At 41.9% G+C, this 20444-nt stretch overlaps 2 protein-coding genes across 29 annotated transcripts in view; both read right to left on the bottom strand.

Annotated features, from left to right (window-relative positions):
- The window catches only part of unc80 (unc-80 homolog (C. elegans)), a 73404-nt gene extending 63473 nt beyond the window's left edge, over positions 1–9931 (bottom strand). For 17 of the 19 annotated variants that reach the window (XM_085449607.1, XM_085449609.1, XM_085449610.1 and 14 more), the window contains exons 1-7: positions 9463–9930; positions 9115–9163; positions 8606–8762; positions 7212–7552; positions 6675–6798; positions 5076–5140; positions 4674–4819 (exon numbers count right to left, since the gene is read on the bottom strand). In XM_085449607.1, the coding sequence (XP_085305733.1) occupies positions 4674–4819; positions 5076–5140; positions 6675–6798; positions 7212–7552; positions 8606–8762; positions 9115–9163; positions 9463–9554 (974 nt within the window). In that variant the 5' untranslated portion in view covers positions 9555–9930. Of the gene's footprint in view, positions 1–4673; positions 4820–5075; positions 5141–6674; positions 6799–7211; positions 7553–8605; positions 8763–9114; positions 9164–9462 lie in introns of all 19 variants that reach the window. The other 2 variants (XM_085449615.1, XM_085449625.1) reach the window with 1 other exon arrangement.
- Positions 9932–14496: 4565 nt separating this feature from the next.
- LOC146680929 (uncharacterized) overlaps positions 14497–20444 on the bottom strand; it is an 84152-nt gene continuing 78204 nt past the window's right edge. For all 10 annotated transcript variants that reach the window (XM_085450054.1, XM_085450053.1, XM_085450045.1 and 7 more), the window contains 3 exons: positions 20089–20170; positions 16358–16470; positions 14497–16261 (listed from right to left, as the gene is read on the bottom strand). In XM_085450054.1, the coding sequence (XP_085306180.1) occupies positions 16052–16261; positions 16358–16470; positions 20089–20170 (405 nt within the window). In that variant the 3' untranslated portion in view covers positions 14497–16051. The remainder of the gene's footprint in view (positions 16262–16357; positions 16471–20088; positions 20171–20444) is intronic.

Below are 20444 nucleotides of genomic sequence, written 5' to 3'. Positions count from 1 at the left end.
ATGCTTCTTACGGAGCCACTCCTTTGTTGCCCGGGCGGTGTGTTTTGGATCATTGTCATGTTGGAAGACCCAGCCTCATTTCATCTTCAAAGTTCTCACTGATGGAAGGAGGTTTTGGCTCAAAATCTCACGATACATGGCCCCATCCATTCTGTCCTTAACACGGATCAGTCGTCCTGTCCCCTTGGCAGAAAAACAGCCCCATAGCATGATGTTTCCACCCCCATGCTTCACAGTAGGTATGGTGTTCTTGGGATGCAACTCAGTATTCTTCTTCCTCCAAACACGACGAGTTGAGTTTATACCAAAAAGTTCTACTTTGGTTTCATCTGACCACATGACATTCTCCCAATCCTCTGCTGTATCATCCATGTGCTCTCTGGCAAACTTCAGACGGGCCTGGACATGCACTGGCTTCAGCAGCGGAACACGTCTGGCACTGCGGGATTTGATTCCCTGCCGTTGTAGTGTGTTACTGATGGTGACCTTTGTTACTTTGGTCCCAGCTCTCTGCAGGTCATTCACCAGGTCCCCCCGTGTGGTTCTGGGATCTTTGCTCACCGTTCTCATGATCATTTTGACCCCACGGGATGAGATCTTGCGTGGAGCCCCAGATCGAGGGAGATTATCAGTGGTCTTGTATGTCTTCCATTTTCTGATGATTGCTCCCACAGTTGATTTTTTCACACCAAGCTGCTTGCCTATTGTAGATTCACTCTTCCCAGTCTGGTGCAGGTCTACAATACTTTTCCTGGTGTCCTTCGAAAGCTCTTTGGTCTTGGCCATGGCGGCGTTTGGAGTCTGACTGTTTGAGGCTGTGGACAGGTGTCTTTTATACAGATGATGAGTTCAAACAGGTGCCATTCATACAGGTAACGAGTGGGGGACAGAAAAGCTTCTTACAGAAGACGTTACAGGTCTGTGAGAGCCAGAGATTTTCCTTGTTTAAGGTGACCAAATACTTATTTTCCACCCTGATTTACGAATAAATTCTTTACAAATCCTACCATGTGGATTCATGGATATTTTTTTTCACATTCTGTCTCTCACAGTTGAAGTGTACCTCTGGTGCAAATTACTGACCTCTGTCATCATTTTAAGTGGGAGAACTTGCACAATCGGTGGCTGACTAAATACTTTTTTGCCCCACTGTATGAATACTTCTGCTCAATGTCTTTGAATGGTTGATACTGTGTATCATGCTTCTCTGAGGTTCATCACTAACCGCAAATTTCAGACTCACCCTGTAAGTTATACTCTCAGGTAGGATGGCCTGCTTTGGCAAGTCGGAGGAACTTTCATCTATATAGTTTTATATATAAAGCAATACTTGGGTTGCTACCTTCTTATATATGTTCCCTGCTTACAATGAAACATGCTGGTCAGTATTCTCTTCGTCTGCATGGTTACTTGTTGCTTTCTGTTCCATTTGCCTGAACTGAATTTGGTAAAAGAGCTTTTGTCCACTTAGCATCCTCGGCTTGGAACAAACTGCAGAACGAATGGAAAATGACTGAATTCATTTTATTAAGTGCTTTTAAATCTAAACTACGAATCCTTAAGGCCAAGTCCATAACATGCAACTGTTTCAATTAGATTGATTGTCATTTCAACTGATTTTTTTATTTTTATTTGAATTTAATTTAATTTTTTCATTTATTTTTGCATGTGTGTTGTTGCTGCCTGTGTTTAATTGAGTAATTTCTGTAACTGTGGGACACTTGCTGCTGCCTATCTTGGCCAGGTCTCCCTTGAAAAAGAGGTTTTTAATCTCAACGGGATCTTCTTGTTCTCAGAAAAACATAAAGGTCACTGAAAGTAGCTGAAATTTAAGCTTGATTTTTAGTGCCTGAAGGTATCAATTTCAAGATTCTACATTGCCTCCTTCTCGAGTCACTGCATTCACAAACTTGGGTGTCCACTCTGCCCAGCTGCCTAGCAGGCTGATGACAACATAAGAAAAACTATAGGAAATCATGGCGCATTACTAGCGACCAAAGCAATCACTAGGAGGATTATGGTGCAGGAGCTTCTTTGCAGCAGTTTCACCCAGCAGGAGCAAAAACCCCTCCAAGAACAACCACCACTGACTTTGGTTGTATCACATCCAATATGGGGGACAACTCCTAGGCAATGTGTGCAAGACATCAGGTGAGAAATCTCAACACAAGTGGATAAAAGTAGCAGATATGGAATAGAACACGGACTGTAGAATGAACAGACACATGCAGTTAAAGTCACCTTTTCACATATGTGCTCATACACATCTCAGCATTTAAGTATTAGTTATTATTCATCTCTGGCTCTCTTCCACAGCATGTCGCGTCACCCCCAACCGGAAGATGGCCGCGCCCTCCTGAGCCTGGTTCTGCTGGAGGTTTCTTCCTGTTAAAAGGGAGTTTTTCCTTCCTACTGTCGCCAAAGTGCTTGCTCATAGGGTCATATGACTGTTGGGGTTTTCTCTGCTTTTACCTTACAATAAAAAGCGCATTGAGGCAACTGTTGCTCTATATCAGGGGTCCCCAATCCCAGTCCACGAGGGCCGGTGTCCCTGCAGGTTTTAGATGTGTCCCTGATCCATCACAGCTGATTTAAATGGCTAAATGACCTCCTCAACATGTCTTAAAGTTCTCCAGAGGCCTGGTAATGAACTAATCATGTGATTCAGGTGTGTTGACCCAGGGTGAGATGTAAAACCTGCAGGGACACTGGCCCTTGTGGACTGGGATTGGGGACCCCTGCTCTATATGAATAAAACTGAACTGAATTAAAAGGCACTTTACAGTAAACTATCCCTAAGTAGCTAAACTGAATATCATGATAGCAATGCCAAAAGCCGTAACTACATATATAATTACACTACATCACAACCTTTTGTGTTATATTAGACTGTGATCAACTCCTGCCACATTGCTTCATTAACAATGCATCAAAGGAGGATGATAAACAAGGACAGAGCCCCCCTTCAGCATCATTGGAAGAGGAGCAGAGAGGGAGGGAGGGAGCTCCAGCCTACGTGAGTCCACTATAAATAAGCAGGAATGAAGGTCAGCAGTTGGCGAGCTGCAAAGGAGTTACCACAAACTGTGAAGAAACATATTGATACTGTAGGAGAGGCAGACGTAGCAGGCCATTTAATCCCAGCCGCTGTAATAAATGGAGCAGGAAGTGCTGGTCGATATGTACATGAATCACTTTGAGAGCGGGCGGCGAAGGCAGGCTGTATCATGTTTCACCGTCTAGCCGACACACTCACACATACACACTCACTCTCCCTACTGCTATTGTGTCAGGTTGCCACAGAGACCGCGTGACGACAGCCACCCCGGTCCTCCGACTCCATGCGGTAGGAGAGGATGCAGCAGCCAGCGGTTGCCATGGAAACTGCCTCAGCATCAGCAGTGCTGCGCGGATTGCGGTGGTTGAGTAAGCTGCATTACTTGCAGCACCCGGTGCCGGAAATTATTTTATCAGTGCGGTGCAGCGCAGAGGTGCACGAACAGCCTGGTGACTGGCAGATGTAAATGTAAACCGTCCCTCAGAGACCTGGAGTCTGGTGGGGTAGGTGGGGGAGGCGGGGGGTATTTTTGATCAGGAGAGCGTCAAAACTCTCCCTTGCTGCATGTCTGATTTACATTCAGCTCACTGTCCTCCTCAATCCCGCAGTCAGCCTGAAAATCCCACTGCACGCATGAAGAAAGCAATTAATTTGTCTTTGTTAAGCAGGGAAAGAGGAGGGATAGATCCTCCATCTCCTGCATTACCATGTAACCACTGCTCAAACCCTGTGGTGCAAGGATGTGTGAGGATATAATTGGCTCGGGGGTGTTTTTAGGAGGCGAGGGGGTTGGTTTCCGGGCTTGTTTTGATTTTCAGTCAGCTGCCGGCTGTCAGAAGGATTGCGAAAAAGCGTCGGAGTGACATGCTTGGTTGTCAGAATGAGCTAAGATGAGCAGCGGAGGGCTTAGGATGGAAATAAACCTGCCAGTGAGGAACTTCTTTGCTGGTCAGATTTGGTGTAATTGTAAACTTTTTATTTTTTATTTTTTGCCCTGCCTTTGCCAAAGAGAGCTTGAGAGAGACTGAGCCTTGGCCTGGAAGTGGGCACACCAAATCAAGCCAGGCCAGGGACTATGCCAGCATTAGACATGTAGCACATTACTTCAGCGTAATTACCCTGGATATGTGGGCAAAATGTCACATGGGTTTGCTGATGCACAACAGGAAAAGAGCTGTGGTTGTGTGCGTGAGGGACGAGACAGTACTGCTTGAAGCAACATATTACACAGGGGGGAAGTGGATCTATTCATGTACCCTAGCTCATCGCAAGCTACCAGAGCGAGGCGTGTGGTGCAGTGGGTTTGACAGACGCTGCTGCGGGGCTCGGTGTTTAGCCATCAACAAGACGATGGCACCAGCTCCGTGTCAGTGCAGGTCATGTCTGCACTGCTTCAACCCTCAACTGGCTAAAGCGTGGAAAAATTAGTCATTTCCGAGAGGTTTTATGAAAGCAGCGCCTCCAATATTGATCGTTTATAAATCAAAAATAATGCTTGTGTGATTTCCTCTGTGGGTCTCTATTAATACAATTATCCATTTGTTTGGTAAGTTAAAATTGATGCTTCAACACGTTTCACTGCTTCTTGAGGGGAAACTGAATAACACATGCTCACTTTTTCTTGGAAGGGCCTTTGACCGGTGGGGGTTGCTGTTGGGAAGGGCCACCTTTTTCCACTGAGTTACCACGACGACAACTCTGCTCCCCGACTGACGGGGAGGAGGAATCTGATTGGGTGGCTTCGCAAACCACCTGGAAGCCCTGTGGGTAGGAAGAGAGATAGAGATGGATATCAGGAAGACAGACAGGCAGACAGTTCCTGATAATTAAAGGCTCTGAGGTTGGAGTGTGGTTTCTGTCATGACCCCGGCTCACCGTGCTAATGAATATTAACAGCCAGCCCCAGGGGGAACATTGGAAAAGGGGAGGGGAAGAAGCCTCAGACTCTTGCCCGAGCACATTCAATCAACATGGGAAGCAGAATCTGACAAGATATGGGCTGAAAACGTTAGCTCACCGTGGGACCCGGGTTGCCTGATCCACAGGGGCTGCACTGGTTGTTGACTGGGGAGTTCCTCTTTGCTGTTTAGACAGGCATAACAGTATACATGTGTTAATTCTGAGCAAATAAAAATAGATTATCTCTTAACACACTAATTCCCAACCAGGGGTACAAGTACCCCAGAGGGTTCTTCTGCAGTAGGCAGCAGACACCTGGAATGATTCGTTTCACTATTTATAGAACTGAGTGTCCTATGACTAAATATGTTAGCTAACGTTATGGATTGTGGTTCTTTCACACCAAAAATAGGAGGGTCTGGTTGGCTGGTGATTGCATTGAAGGTTTTTGCTGTTCGATTGCAATTATTGCCGCCTAATTTATAAATGCAGAAGGATTGCAAACACAATATAATCAATCTAAGTCAGTCTGCGCCAATAACCGTAACTCGTCTGTGACACTCTATTTGTTTTTTGTAAAGATTTTTTGGGGCGGCATTGTTACATTACTTTGATAGTAGAGCAGTAAATCTGTGAGGTTCCTCATGGAATTTGTTAGTGTGAATTTCTTTGTATGTAGATTGCAAAGGATTTGCAATTTTTACAGATTTATCACAGTTAATCACAAACAAAATGCATGTAACTACCAAGCTTAACCCCGTCAATCACAAACTGACAGCAGATTGACTCCATCTTATTGTGATTGAAATGCTGGATAACTAGTCAAAACTGTTAGCTAACTTGGTGTATTAGCAGTTGAAATAGCAAAAAGGTACGAATGACCAAATTGCCAAAGCTGTTAGCTAACTGTTTAGATTAACAGTTGAAATATAAAAGTATATATAACTAAAGAGATGAAATTGTTAGGTGACTGTGCAAATAACACTGTTAGCCTAATGTAACAGATAAAAAGCTGTATTACAGCAGCTAGCTAAAGCTATGAAATGAACACCAGTGATTTAGCTGCTACGTTGCCGGAAGAAAACTGTTAGCTAACTTTGTGTATTAACAGTTTTAAATAGCAAAAAACAAACAAACATTTAAATAGTTTAAATTAATTCTTTTTCTTTCTTTCTTTCTTCAATTAAGAATTAACTGTGTGTGCAACAGTTTATTTATTTATTTAATTTATTTATGTATTTATTTGTTTTCTTCACTGAGTGTGTTTTTTGTTGTTTTGGGTTATTATGTTATGGTTTTCTTAATTGTTTAAAATAATAAAAAACTTTAATTAGAAAAAAATTGTTTAAATTAGCCAACTACAAAAATATAACACCAGCAAACATAATTCTATATATTAAATTGCTGTTAAATAGAGTATTAGCTTAGGGCAGTAGATAAAAGGTTGAAATTATAAGCTTATTTATGGTTAACTAACTATAATTGGGACACGGTAAACTAAAAGTATCCCAGATTTAGGTTAAAATTAGTTCAGCTGAACATCTTAAACATGAAAGATGTTAAGGAGGAATATCTGACACAGATGCATGGGTTATATATTAGGAATACGATTAAGAACCACTTTATATACTCTATATATTATATATATAGCCCTTAAAGATAGCGGCGATTTCTCAAAGATAGTAGGAATTTCTTTAAAAAGTGGGAATTTCTTCACCTGTAACAATGTTTCTGACAGGTTTGATGAGGGCAGTAAAAGCAGGGATGTCAGGCAGGCGGTGCTCCCACATTGGCTGCCATATTACCAGACCACTAGCCAGTCTGAAGGTCAAGTCTGACTCCTGGAAAAAGGCAACATATTTACACATTTCTTTCCTCAAAACAGCCTGTAAACACCAGAAACAATTATTCTGTCTTGGTTAAATGTTTTGTGTTGTTAAGATTCTTAAACCTCCGTTACAACATGCTAACAAGACAAGACAGTAATTCCCTGCACAGCTGGGAAACAGTGCACTCCCAGGAGTAATATAAGCTGACCCTTTCATCTGTGTGCACACACAGATCAATAGGCACAGGGTGATGCTGACTGCAAGTACTAAATTAAGCAACACAGGGGTTGCTGAAATTAATCACAAAATTCTCAAAATTATAAATAGTCTAACGCCACAGATTAACACAATGCCTGTGCCATCCTGGCTCTCTGTTACAAAAATCAATTTCAAGGCCGTACACATTTGCATCCGCAGTTACAGACCTTTATCCGATGAACAAGCGGTGCAAACAGGAACACAAACAGCTCTACTGTTGCCATGCTCTTTTGGAATAGTTTGGTGCGAGTATGCTCATCCTCCTCCAGCAGGGAGCCGCTGTGCTGTTGTCCTAACCCGCCCAGGCCCGAGCTGGAGCAGGAGCTAGGAGCTCCCGGGGAGGAACCCTGGTTCCCCACAGGCTGGAGGAAGGCGCTACTGCTGCTGCCCCTGGACCAGCCGTGGCTCAGGCTGGGCTCATGGTTGCACTCCTGTGGGGCCTCCAGCAGCATCCAGTGCAGCGTGTGGAGCAGCTTGGTCTCCGCCACACCCAACTTGTCCTGGTGACCTGTGATGTAACCGAAAGACAAATACTAAACACACAGACACTTTTTTATCTGCTTAAACATGGCTGGCCTGCCAAAAGTCACCTGCAAGTGGACTCCAGAGAGAAACCAGAAAGCTTCCACTACCAAAAAATCTTGCATGCCTACAAACTGGTCATATTTGATGGTGACCTGTAATTTCCTGCTTCTAAATTTAAACTGAGGTTATTGTCCTCAACCCTAATAATCTAAGAAATATGATATCTAACCAGATGCTTACTCCAGATGGCACTACTTAGGCCTCCAATAACACAGCGAGGAATCTTTGAGTCCTTTTTGACCAGGATACGTCCTTAACTTCACATATTAAACAAATATGTTGGACTGCTTTCTTCTATTTGTGCAATTTCTCTACAATTAGAAATGCCCTTTCTCAGAGTGATGCTAAAAAACTAGTTCATGCATTTCATTACTTCTAGACTGGAATACAGTAATTCCTTATTATCAAGCTGTCCTAAAAACTCTCTGAAAAGCCTTCAGTTGATCCAAAATACTGCAGCGAGAGCATTGACAGGGACTTAGCTAGTGCTTTGGTCAAAGGTGGAGTGACAGGAGAACCAATCTAGCATGTTCTTGCATGAAACCTGAGCTCCCAAAGGAGAAACCCTCAAGGACAACAAGCCGCACAACAGGAGGGATCTGACCTGGATTGAATGAAGGACCCTCTTACTGTGTGGCAACAGTGATTTTCACTTGAAGGCGTATAACAGCTTAGTTCAAAGCCTGCCACCTCCTACTTAAAGAAAGTGTCAAATCCTGCTCAATAATAATGCAAACAGTGGCTCATTCATGTTTCATGTCTGACACATGGAAGTCACATGGAAGGATTTGATGCTTTTCTCTCCTGTTGTGTGCAGGCCATTTTAATCTCATAAATATTAATTCTATCATTTGCCTTTCTGTCCTTTTAAGCGATGATCTCTGAAAGAAGCTAAAAGGAGAATCAGATTTGTGTTTTGGCGATTGGGTATGACCTGGATGAAGCTGTCAGCTCGATTGGACTAAAGCGTCCTCACCAAGCTTGTTCCTGTTAGACAGCAGGATGGAGGTGCAGTGGAGTACGTGAGGCAGCGCCGCCTGGACCAGCTCCCAGCGGGAGATGCTCTGGATGGCCTCTGACAGGGCCGGCGACAGCCCGTGGAGCTTGTTCTCCACCAGCACTCGCTCAAAGGACTGGGGACGCAGCCAAAGGAGAGAGAAAAAAGAGGAGAAGAGAGACATCAGGCGGGCAACTTAAGCCTCTTTCTTTGACTATCTAAATGTCCCACATGGCCCCAAGCGAGCAAAAGCCTGTGGGAGAGACAGTGGAAGCTCTGTTTGGATCCAAAGGGATCTGGAGAAGCGTCATTATGGATATGAGTCTAGCTCGAGGGTAATGGGAGGAAGCACGGGGGCAAAACTAATTTGCTAAATGCAAAATCAAGAGCTCACTTGATTTGCAGGTGCAATAAGGTAAAAACAGATTACTGGGAAGGGAAGCGATTATTTCCCCTCATCGTGCACATGGTATTATGAAATGACTTACCACACAGGATGCCTCATACTGTTTTCCCAACTTTGGCCGCAGAAAAGCACTGAAAGACATCAACAGAGTGCTTGTGAGAGATTAAAAAAAGGACAAATGTAGGTTATAGGCTAGTAAATCACCCCATTTTGTCTATGTGGCCCACTTTTTTTTACAGGTGTGACATCATACAATCTGTACCCACAGCCCCATCTTCCTCCATTTAACACAAATCAGTGAGCAGACACTCACTGGCGGGGTTTCTCAATCACTTCATCAAATAATGTTGACGTGTGACGCGGTGACAAACCCCCGTCAGCCCTGCCTCGTTTTCACCAACGGCAAACACCTGTTATCAATGTCACCAACCTGGTCTGCCTCCACAGGAAGGTCTGGATCGGGAACGGTATTCCCTTCCCGCACTCCGGTTCGTTTTCATCCAGGCTTTTCCTCTTCACCATTTTGGCCGGACCCTGCGTGGCCGCCTGCCTGTGTGCGATCACCGGGACGCGCGGCTGCTGGCTCTGCCCAGGTGACCAGCGAGCTTTTCCCTCCCTCTTCACGACATGATTGGGTTAGTCCTGCGTAAAATGGCTGCAAGTGTCGATCGGTCGGTCGGCGGCAAAGGAGAGATAGAGAGAGAGAGGAGGAGGAGGAGGAGGAGAGAGGAAGAAGGAGCGCTCCGAAATCAGCACCTCCCTCCCTGGACAGCGACAGCTGATCGGAGAGCTAATTTATCAGCAGCAGCAGCAGCAGCGGGGCTTTAAAGACGCAGTGTGCAGCTGGGCCAGATGTTCTCCCCCTCTGCCTTTTCCTCCTCCTCTGATTCCCCGCAATCAACACATGGAGCGACTGAAACCGCTGCATCCGCGTGGTGCATCCACCCCTTTAAATATCAACAGGTTGTTTAATAATAGCCCAAGCTGTGAGTCATAAAAACACAGCAAAATCAAATCAGGTGTCACTTCCCGAAACATTCGCACTGTTTAAAGAGGCCATGCCGCGCAATAATATCCTCATAAGGCCATGGAACAGGGATCTAACATGTTGACGAAATCCAGAACAATGCACCGTGTTTTAACATGGCAGTGCTGTTTGAATGCGGTGTTTCCTTGTAAAAGAAGAAAAAGAACGACCAGAATGTTCTCAGCAGATGGACAGTCACAGCATCTGAACAGTGCCTCACGCTGCAAACACTAAAACCATAAACATTAAAACCCAGCAGGGTTTACAAACTTTACAAAAGACAGAAAAGGATCAATTAAAGGAACAATAACCATGTAGGGAAGAAAAACTTTAGGTTATGTGCGTAACCTCAGTTCTCAGAGTAGCGTAAGTGAGACCTCTTACTATGGGATGACCCTCCCTGCACATTCCTCAGAAGCATTTATCTAATTGGCCAAGGTGACCACCAGCCAATCCTGTTAGGTTGGTGGTCAGGAACAGCCATCCACGTTTAAATAAATTGCGCTATTTAATAGCAGTTATTCAAGATAAGCACCTCTTCTCGCTTAGCAACAGCAAGAAGGGCTGTCTGGGTCATGCTACTCTGAAAACTGGAGTTTAGTCACCATCTAGGTATTGAAGTTTATAATTTGCAGGAGAAAGACGCTGATTTGGTCCTGGTTTTGTTCAAGGGGTTTAACAAATATATATATATATTTTTAACTGTTCAGGAATCACAGCCATTTTTATATTAAGTCCTCAGGTGACTGACTTGGCCACTAAAAAAATCTCTATCTTTGCAGAAACTCTTGGGTTACTCAAACAGGATGCTTTGGGTCAATCAGTTGTGCAGCATTCGGCTAATCTGAGCAGAGGATAGCCCCACACACTTCATACCATACCATACCAACTTTATTTCTAAAGCACTTTAACATAAAACCAGAGTTTCACAAAGTGCTGTACATGTTAATAGCATACGTAAAGAAAATTAAAATGAAATACGATAAAATAAATAGATACAATAAATTGAAACATGTTAAAACAAATTGAGTCAACCCCTCTAATCAATGCCAAAGGCTTCAGCGAATAAATATGTTTTAAGAAGACTTTTAAATTCAGAGAGAGAAGAGACCTGCCTAACATGCAAGGGCAGATCATTCCACAACTTTGGAGCAGCTACAGCAAAAGCACGATCACCTTTAAATTTATACTTAGTTTTCGGTACCTTAAGGAGCTGCTGATTGGCGGACCTAAGGGAACGGGCAGGTGTATATGGTTGTAGTAGCTCCGAGAGGTAGGGGGGGGCCAGGCCATTAAGAGATTTAAAAGCAAATAAGAGAATTTTAAAAACAATCCTAAAATGTACAGGTAGCCAGTGGAGTGAAATTAAAATAGGGGTAATGTGCTCAAACTTTTTTGTTCCAGTTAAAAGACGTGCTGCAGCATTTTGCACAACCTGCAGGCGCCTAATGGACGCATCACTAACCCCAAAATAAAGTGCGTTACAATAATCCAGCCTAGAAGTAACAAAGGCATGGATTACTGTCTGAAAATGCTGTTTCGATAAGATAGGCTTTATTTTGGCTAATTCCCTCAAATGAAAAAAGCTAGATCTTACAACAGCTCTGACCTGGCTTTCAAGTTTAAGATTTGCCTCTATTTTAACTCCCAGATTAGTGATGACTGGTTTAACATACTGTGCCAGTGAACCAAGATCTATAATAGTGGCCTCAGAAGCACCACCAAAAACCATCACTTCTGTTTTCTGTTCATTAAAATGTAAAAAGTTCAAAGCCATCCAAGTCCTTATTTCATCAAGGCATCTGAGCAGCGGGTCTACTGAGAAGCCATTTATCTTTTTAAGTGGGAAATAAATCTGGGAGTCATCGGCGTAGCAGTGGAAAGAAATCCCATGTTTCCTGAAAATAGACCCAAGGGGTAGGAGATATAGAGAGAAAAGAAGCGGGCCTAAAACTGAACCCTGTGGAACCCCACATTGAAGAGAAGCAGTAGAGGATACAAACTCCCCTAGTTTCACAGAGAAAGTTCGCTCTGCCAAATAGGATCTGAGCCACTGCAGTGCGGTACTCCGCATACCCACCAACTGCTCTAAACGGGAAATTAAAATATTATGATCCACTGTATCAAAAGCAGCAGTTAAATCTAACAGCACAATAATAACACAGTCACCTGAGTCATTTGCCAAAAACACATCATTAAAAACTCGTAAAAGGGCAGATTCAGTACTATGTAAAGCTTTAAAACCAGATTGGAAAACTTCTAAAATACCGTGTTCTTCTAGGAAGGACATTAATTGCTTGTAAACTACCTTTTCAAGAATCTTTGAGATAAAAGGCAGTTTGGAAATAGGTCTGTAATTCGCAATAATATCAGGATCAAGAGCAGGTTTTTTGAGTAGAGGCTGAATCACTGCATGTTTGAGATTGACAGGTACAACACCAGAGGACAGACTACTATTTACAATGGATTGTACAGCTGATGCTATAGTGAGAAAAACCTCTTTGAAAAATCGAGGAGGGAGAGCATCATAAGGGGAACCTGAGGGCTTCATGTGAGCAACCAACTCCTGCAGGCAGAGCATGGAAACTGGCTCGAACCTGTCAAAGACAGCAGAACTAGGGACAGGGGTAGAAGGGTCGGGAACGGACTGGGAAGTCCGTTCCCGCTCCTTCTGCTCCTTCTGTCAGCAGAGACATCACCAGTAAACACCAGTGATCTACAGTAGTTCCACTGGCAGTCATACATACCCATAACCAGTGTTGGTCAAGTTACTTACTGATTACTTCCCCCCAAAAATAATCGTGTTACTTTAATGATTAATTATTTTCAAAAGTAATTAATTACTTAGTTACTTAATTACTTTTTAAAAACATGATTTACAACCTGAACAGGTGATAAAGCAAAAGATCTTTCAGCTCAATTCTACTTTCTCTGCATACATACATACAAAATGTAATCAAATGGAAAAGTCTCTTTAAAACTCGTTTTACTAGTTTTAATCTTTTAACTTTATGCATCAAGCAAAAATTAAATTATATGCAACATTCTCTGACTGGAAGAAATTTGTTTAACATTTAAACCTATTTTCTGCACATTCCAGCACATAAAATAAAATATTTTTTGTGTTTACACTCAGTCTTTCAAATAAATGCAAGTGAAACACAGCAGAAAAATAAAATAAAATTAAAGACTCAGCGATCCTGTTGCTCTACTTTCACCTGTATAGCAGGCGGAGGTTTGCCCTGGTGCAGGTGTGCCGCGGCGGTCAGTGGAAGAATCCGCGAGTGTCTCTGTGAATTTCCCATTATGTCGTAGTGCACTCAGTGCTTGCTCAGAAGTTAAGGGTTTTTTTCGCTGTAAAAAGAAGTTTTCTTCCCACGCAGTGAACAGCGGACACTAATGTTTTTGTCACTTTTTATGGAATCAAACTCAAAGTAAGGTCAGTACTTCCACGCTTTAAGTAAGAAGCTATGAAATTGGACTGGAATCAACTTCAGATATTTTATCTGCTTCATTTGTCATGGAAGAAGGGAACAGGCCTAATCTGGCCATCAAACTGCCTGTCAGTCAATTGTCTAATTGATTTAGAGCTTCTGCAAATGGGATAGTGTACAAAAATGACTGTAATTCTTAACTCATACATACATTTTTGTTAACCCTCTTGAATTAAAAGCTGCAGTGGTGTACAGAAGCAAGTCTGCAAAAATTGCATTTATCCCACTATAACTTTCATTAGAGCCCAGAAAAGAAATGCTTCTCTAGTAAGCTAAAGAAATATGTCATCGCGCTTCGTTGAGCATAAACTAAAACATATTAATGTTTAAAATTACAGAAAAAATTCATGTAATAATAAAACTGAATGTTTTTGTTAATTCACGAAAAATGTCTGTTTTTAAATCACTGTTTTGCCAAACTAACAAACTCATTAAGTTAAAAAAAAAATGTGTGTAGTAATGAAAAAAGGGAAAGGTTGCTGTTATTTAATTGTTTATCTATCACTTAATTACTTTGTTGTTCTTTGGCACAGTATGAACAACTGTGGAGGTGTTTAAACAGAAAGAAAAGCTACAAAATCTGTGAAAATATAGTCAAAATTCCAAAGTTTATCCTCTCCTTCACATTTCCCAAAGCTGTCCACAGGGCCGATGTTTGTTGGGTCGATTCTGGCCCCCATGCCTTATGTTTTACCCGCCATTACCAACTTTATGCAGAACTATAGAAAATTATAACAGGTTTTAAAGCGTTTGTCTGTCAAATATACAAACTTCAAATGACTACAGTAAAGCCAGCAATGCCTCCTGTTTAATGAATAATAATGACATTTTTGTTTAGCCTTCAAAACACGTGCTGATGATAACCAAACAGGCACGCCACACATGCAGGTTGACGTGTTTTTCACAAAAAGACGAGTATTTTCAAAGAATTGATCCACAAGACTAGAATGAACCAGTTTTTTTATTTCTTTTATTTCTTTATTTTTGTTGTTGCCATCATCCTGTAGGAGCATTTTGTCATCAGTACGTCTCAAACACCGGAAAGTGTGCACACATCTACAATTTTTTTAAATCTTTTTTTTTTAAATACACATACACAGGCAAAGAGGGGGAGGGATATAGGAAGCACAGAAAAACACTGGAAGGGTAGGTGACATCAGGAGGGGAGGTGGGGGGGGGGGTCTCATAATGGTGAGCAGAGAATATGCTAGAACATTTTTTTATTCTTTTTAAAAAAAAAACTTCTAAAAGCTGCAGGTTTGTGGGGTATTATTCCCATTCTTTACCTTCTTTATCTCTGCAAACGTTCAAAAACTTCTTTCAAATGGAATGTTTTCATATAAAGCTTCACACTTAACACTTTTTAAAACAAAATTCGGGGCTTTTACCCACTCAAATACACTACACAACCCAGTCTTTGCAAAAGGAGCAAGGTCACAGGGGCCCGTGTGCTAGAATGCACCCGGGCCATTTTACACCCACACAGAAAAGTCGAAGATCGCTCCAAATAGATCTAATTTATTTATCATTTATTTACCATGCCAGCATAACAGCATTGTTGTAGCCTAATAAAAACCACAGCGCTAATGTAAAACCAGAAAATAAAAAGAAGAGAGGGTGGAAGGGGCGGCGCAGCCCGACGGCTGACGAGAGAAGAAACTAAAACACAAAAATCTATTGGAAAGCTAGCCTTTTAGCGCCCGACTCGACAGAGCTGCAATGGTTATCCACATTTAAATGCTAATAAGCCAGAGCAGCCACAGGGAACGTACAAAACTGTAAATACTTCCAACTACAGTGACATATATTTTTTATATATTTATATATAAAAAGAAAACAAGAGAACACAAGTTTGTCCAACAATTCAGCACAATTCAGGAAATCCAACAAACGCAACAAAGAAAAGTTCATGTCACACACTTTTCTTTTTTATGTTGTTTTTTTGCAGACATGCTCATCAGCCATTCTTTTGCAGGTCAGTTAAGTCTCTCGCTTATCTTTAAGACTAGCACCTACTGTCTAGTAGCTATATCTTGCATTCAGTACCGTATAAATTCTGAATGGACGTCACGGTCCAACTTGAAATTTTTAGCCCCGTGCGAGTGGGAATGTGTTGGTGTTTTTCAACGCACCAAAGAAAAAGAAGTAAAGATGAACAGAAAAAGGACCAAAGAAAAATCCTGTACAATCGTAAAACCACCTTCTTGAACCACTTGAACCTTGGCATTCAGCTTATCTAAAACAGAAAAGTCCACGTTTGAGTGAATGAGAGGATAAAAAGCAGACCGACAGACGGGGAGTGTCGATGAAGATTTATGAAGAATTCAGTTTTTTTAAATCCCGCTTGGAAGGGCCGGAGGGATCGTTGATTGGATGAGACGGTCAACCAGCTACAACTGTGGGGGTTACGTTAAACACTGGAAGCTTGTGATGGGAACGATGGGAAAAGGAGGGGTGATGGTGTGGATTTGTATTTTTCTTAAGCAGAGGCAGCTGGCTCATAAGCCCTGCTTGGCCAGGGCAGCGGTGACATCCTGGGCCAGCGTGGAGAGCTGGGGCGACTCCAGGAGGTTGATGCTGCCGGAGGAAGACAGGCGAGGAGAGGTGCCTCCCGTCTCGATGCCAGGGGAGTGGGTGACGATGATTTCCGCACCATGGTCCACCCGAGCTTTGGCTGAATCCCGGAAATTCAGCTTGTGGCTCTCGATCTGGTGAGCAGGGGAAGACGGTTTAGGTCAGCGCTCTTTTTCCTTTTTAACGTGAACTGACAGTGACATTTGGTATAAAAAGAGGCTTCCTTTTACCATTATGTTCCCGCCTCCAGGAGTGTGGCTGGTGTTCTCCAGAGAGTTGACCTTGGCGTGGGCCTTCTCTTTGAAGTCCAGCTTCACATTGTCGATACGCACATGTCCTCCCCCTGGGAACAGGACAGCAAGGAGGAGAAGAGAAGTGTTAAACCCACGAGGAATCGCTCGCCTGCAGGACATCACTTCTCCTAGGCAATGCTCAGGGCAAAAAAAATCTCAGTCTGCACACTGCACAGCCTGAAAAAGGCACAAGTGCCAGCTTTGACCTGATTTATACAGTTTATATAGTACCATGTAAGACTGGATGCAATATTCAATTTCCTGCTTTGACACTTTCTTGTAAATATCATTGAAATGGTGACATTATGGGGGCAAAACTGAAGCTGTAAGTGGACAGATGACAGATGAAATTAAGAAATATCAATCAGATTATTGCTAAGATTAAAGGAAATACATATGCTTTTACTAAATCAAAACTAATTTGACCAGAACAGACTTTCGCTCACTGGTGTTATTGGGCCTTGTTTTAAAAAAAAAAATATGACAAACAGTTTGACATCTTTATGTTGATCTACGTGGAATTTCTGACTCCTTTTGTGCAACCCACAGCCACTGAACTGTGTTGCACTGTAAGTTAAAGACAAGCATGTAATATAAAATAACAATATGTGGATCTGCCTCTATTATAAAATGGATGGTGACCAACTGCATTCTCCAACTGCTAAAAGAGAAAAATTTAAACTTTCGTGCTGTGTGACAGTGGCTTAAATGGTCTTATAATTGTGTAATGTGGTAAAAGACGTTTGGGATCATTTAGAAATCGTCACAGTTTGTCCAGCAGAGCAGCTCTGACTCCATCCGGGCTGCCTGCAGCACATGTAGCAGAGCAGCAGCACAGCTGATAGTTGTGTGGAATCAAGCAGCGTCTTCACATTAAGTTCCTAATAGGATTGGGCAACATGATAAAACCTTCCAACCACCTTCAGTCAGCCCAGAAACCGGCTATTTGTGGAGGAGTATGTGTGCTGCACAAACATTTGTAGCGTTTCAGTGAAAAACTACCAAAATAGAAGAAACTCTAATCCTGGTGCTTTGTTCTACATCAGTTGGACAACAAACTCCATCGGTATTTCTCTACAACTCCCCACAGAATTGACAACAACATTTGATTCTTAAGACTTCAAATTTCCTAAATCAAGAAAATAAAAGCACAAAAGAAATTAGCATCCAGATCTGATGTACTCGACGAGTTGTCAATGTCTCATCAAATTTAGTTATGGAGTACTTTGCTGGTTGCCCTTTTTTAAAAATGTTACAGCATTGTTTGGGATTTTAGTTTGTTGCTTGGTGGTTGTTAGGCAACAAAGACATTAGTATATACCATGCATAATCCAACTCCTGTGGATATATATGAGAGCGCACAGTCCTGAAATTAAAATGATACAATGCTTTTATAAGGAGTTTTAGTTGCATACTACAAATGGGCCATTTTAGCTTGCTGGTCGGAGGTTGCTAGGCAATGTGATGATGTGCTATAGATAAGAACAATCAGGGACCGGGTTTGTTTGCTCAGCTGGAGGTTTCATGGATTACAGTGGATATACATAAAGAGAATTGGAACATATATCAATACTGGAAGGTTTTAATGATCCAACATTTACTATAAAACACAGCATTTGTTACGCTCTAAATGGCACAAAAATCATTTATATCCATAAGGACAAATCAAAATCAGCTAATAGCAACTAGTCTTAGCATTCCTTTAAGAAGAGAGCCTTACATACTTTGTACAAGTAGGTTGCCTTCCTTTTTTCCATACATCATATATACTAGTTAAATGCATGCTGGAGTATTGTTTGGTCTGTGATTTTAGTGTGTTGTTAGATAGTTGCAAAGCAGCATTTAGACATCATAAGTTGCATGCATAATTCAACTGCTGTGGATATAAATTAGATGTTTTTGCCACCAAATTAAAATGATACGAAGCTTTTATAAGGAGTCATAGGTGCATAAATGCTGCAAATGGGCCATTTTAACTCGTTGGTAGTAGAGATGGACCGATCCGATATTAGGTATCGGTATCGGTCCGATACTGACCTAAATTACTGGATCGGATATTGGAGAGAAATAAAAAAAATGTAATCCGATCCATTAAATATCAAAAAAGCACTTCACAAAACTTGCGACATGGCATAACTCGGCCCATAACCTTAGCACGTCGGAGCAGTGATCGCGTGATAGAGCGGCTATGGCATGCGAGACCTGTCCGTGGTCTGGTTGAATATTTGTAGCCTCGCTACCAAACCGGCATTTCATCTCTGAGGAAGTGATCCCCGAGAGAAGTAAAGCAAGTGTGTAAGTTCATCTCTGAATGTTTATAAAGCATTCCAGCATTAAGCTTAACAACTGATATATGGAGCGACTGCCTCTTCTTGCTGCTACTTCAATCGTGAAACTGCTTAATGATCAGCTGATCGGCTTTTCTGTCGTGACTCCGTCTCTCTTGTTTGTTTTTGGCCCACTTCGTGCCAGAAAGAGGAAACCAGCGGCTGAACAACAGCAGCACGTTTAAGCTTGATAAGCTGTTGTTAGAATTTATTTAATATCACTTTCTACACCAGGATCTTTTTCTATGTAGCTGACGCTGGTAACTGTGCAGGGGCGGATCTAGCAAAGTTTAGCCAGGGGGGCCGATAGGGCATTAACATGAAAAGGGGGCACAAAGACATACTTTTCTTTCTTATTCTCATTTAAAATGTCTAGCTTTTAATAATTAATTATCTGAATCTTACACCCAAAGTTTTAATATGATGTAAAATGTATAGAAGTCCATTATTGTATAAAGTAACTGTTAAGTCTAATATACACTAGTAAGCTATAGTACTTTTTCCTTTGGGAAGGTACCATCTGTGCAGTCTGCAGTTCTGTTGAAGAAAGATGTTGACTCTATTTAATTATTCTTGAAAAATAATTTATTTCGGTGCGTTTTTTTTCACACTGCATCAAATTAAAGTTGATTACGTCGATTAAGCATCATGAGGTGGAGGGTGGGGGGTGGTTCCCTTTTTTTTTTTTTGTGCTGGGAGTTTGCAACCCTATTAGTTAGGTTGCTTACTCTTTAAAATACCAGAATAGGGAGGATGGAGTAGGTTTAAGTTTATTAGATTGATCAGTATTGCTGAACTAGGAAATATTTTGGGTGCAGTGTATTTTTTCCATACAGGTATAACAGAATAGCTTTAGTGTTTTATTTTTTTAAACTTGAGTTTGAACTTATACAAAATGCAGCAAGATATTAAAAAACAGTTTTATTGATTAAAAACACACTATATCGGATTCATATCGGTATCGGCCAATATCCAAATTTATGATATTGGTATCGGTATCGGACATAAAAAAGTGGTATCGTGCCAACTGTAGTTGGTAGGTGGTTGCTAGGCAACATGATGATGGTCATTGTCTGAGATATAGATAAGAACCATTGGGGGCCTAAGGATTTTTTGCTCAACTGGAGATTTCGTGGATTACAGTGAGATATACATGAAGAATATATATCACCAATGTTTTTAAAAGTTTATAGTACGAGTAACTTCTTTCAACAAGGACAATTAAAGATGTGGTAATGACAACTAGTCTCAGAATTCCTTTAAGAAAAGGCCCTTAAACACATTGTACAATAATGTAATTCTCTAAGTTTTTCTAAAAGGCCAGCTGTGGCTGTACAGTACCTGGTCTGTGGTGGATGTTGGAAAAGGAGCCACATTTAGCGGTGACATGGCTCAGGTCGATCTTCTTGGTCTGGATTTGGATCTGCGAGCAGTGGCACATTGCACAAATTCACCTTTAATTGCTTTGAATGTGAATAAAACACAAATAACAGGCATGAAATGCAATGAAATGAAAGCGACAGGTTTCAAAAAGAGAGAAAATGAACGTGGTGAGATGACATGAATCTCTAGACAAAGGCGGTGTGAGTCAATCAACCGCAGTCCACAGAAAAGCCACAGAGAGGCTGATGTCAGATCCCTGGAGGGGAGGTTAACATGAACGCAAGCAGTGACGGTGCAGACATCAAACAAACACA

Source organism: Copadichromis virginalis, linkage group LG23 (genome assembly GCF_057382275.1).
Source record: "Copadichromis virginalis isolate Kocher_CV1m ecotype Utaka linkage group LG23, C_Virginalis_male_GT1.1, whole genome shotgun sequence".
NCBI classification, from domain to species: Eukaryota; Metazoa; Chordata; class Actinopteri; order Cichliformes; family Cichlidae; genus Copadichromis; species Copadichromis virginalis.
Note: the sequence above shows the minus strand (reverse complement) of the source record. Positions and strands in the feature narration are given on the sequence as shown.